Source organism: Plasmodium gaboni (assembly GCF_001602025.1).
Source record: "Plasmodium gaboni strain SY75 chromosome Unknown, whole genome shotgun sequence".
Taxonomy (NCBI): Eukaryota; Apicomplexa; class Aconoidasida; order Haemosporida; family Plasmodiidae; genus Plasmodium; species Plasmodium gaboni.
This window is the reverse complement of record NW_017385530.1, coordinates 1-1,411: the sequence shown is the minus strand read 5'-3', so window position 1 is coordinate 1,411 and position 1,411 is coordinate 1. Positions and strand designations below refer to the sequence as shown.

Genomic DNA, 1,411 nt, shown 5'->3' with positions numbered 1-1,411 from the left:
TTTTTTTATGTTTCCATATATAATCTGATTCTTTACTAGGTATACCTCCACAATTCATACCACCCGTTTCTTTATTTTTATTGGAATCGTTGTCATCAGGATCAATAGGAACCTTTAATGTTTCTGCCTCCTCATCTTTTCCACCATCCGTTAATTTATCGCACAATTTATCATCACTACCGTTTTTTCCGCAGTCGAAATCATGTTTTTTTCCTCCTTTTTTCTCTTCCTTCGTTTTTTCTATATTCAATTTCTTCTCGATGTCACTAATTTGGTCCTTTATATGTTGTATGTAACATTTGGTGCATTGTGGCATATATTTTTTATATTTATCGTCAGTTTTATTGACAACTTTGTCCATATGTTCCAGTGGGGCATCATTTCTACCAGTGAGGGACGTACGGTCGATACCAAGTTTTTGACAATGACAACAATTATCTGTTCCATCTATTTCTTTATTACATTTTTGGTTCAAATATTTAATTGCTGTAGGTTGAGTGATTGCATCATAATCCGTTCCGTCGGGGGACTCATAACTACTTTTTCTAAGAAATATTGTGCCATAATATTGGCTCATACCTACCCATTCTTTTTTTTTTGAAGTGATCCAATCATTATATTTCGTACAAGCGTCCTTACACTCATTTTTGCCACTATTACAGTCATGATTATTACCACCACTACTTCCACATTTCGATTCTAATTCTTTCATATGTTCATCGTATTTTTCGCAAAACTGTTGGGTCCATTCTTCGAGCCATCTCATAAATTGAGGCGTAGCAACTGAGTAGACATTTCGTTTATTTTTTATATCTTGTATACACTGTGGCAACCGATCGTCACCAACCTGGTTCGTCTCTCCTTTTAAATTTGTTATCGCGTTTTTCACACCACACTGCATAGAATCCCATATTTTATCTTTTGTCGTTGGTTTTCCAGTTTCTGAATACTCCCACCATTGTTTTCTTAAATATAAAATAGGATTTGGATATATTGTTTTTTTTGTTCTTTGTTTTTCTTCATCTTCAAATATATTTTTTAGTGTTTCATCTATATATATTTTGCTAGGATCGTCCCATAAATCTGTGCCTTTAACTATATCTCCTATATCGTAAAAACTGTTTCGTATAGCACAACAAGCTCTATTGTGGGACTCTGTGTCGTCTTTGCCATTTTTGTGATAGTGTTTCCATAAAAAATATGCTTCTCGTTCCGCAACTATTTGTAACCTATTCAATAACGTGTTTTTTTTGCTAGTGATATCTGCGTTATTTCCAAAATTTATTGGATATAAATTTGCTAAACATAGTTTTTGACGTCGTGGAGGAGCATATACTCCTTCTAATTGTTTGCCGTTTGTTCCAGTTTTTAATAAATGGGTACGCCATGTGGTAACATCGCCACTTTTATC

The 1,411-nt window shown here is 34.0% G+C and overlaps 1 protein-coding gene across 1 annotated transcript; it reads right to left on the bottom strand.

The window, feature by feature from the left end:
* On the bottom strand, positions 1-1,411 carry PGSY75_0037900 (putative EMP1-like protein; the record flags this gene model as incomplete). The annotated part of the gene is made up of 1 exon (XM_018783498.1): positions 1-1,411. A coding segment is annotated over one exon (1,411 nt), but the record flags the coding sequence as incomplete, so codon positions are not given.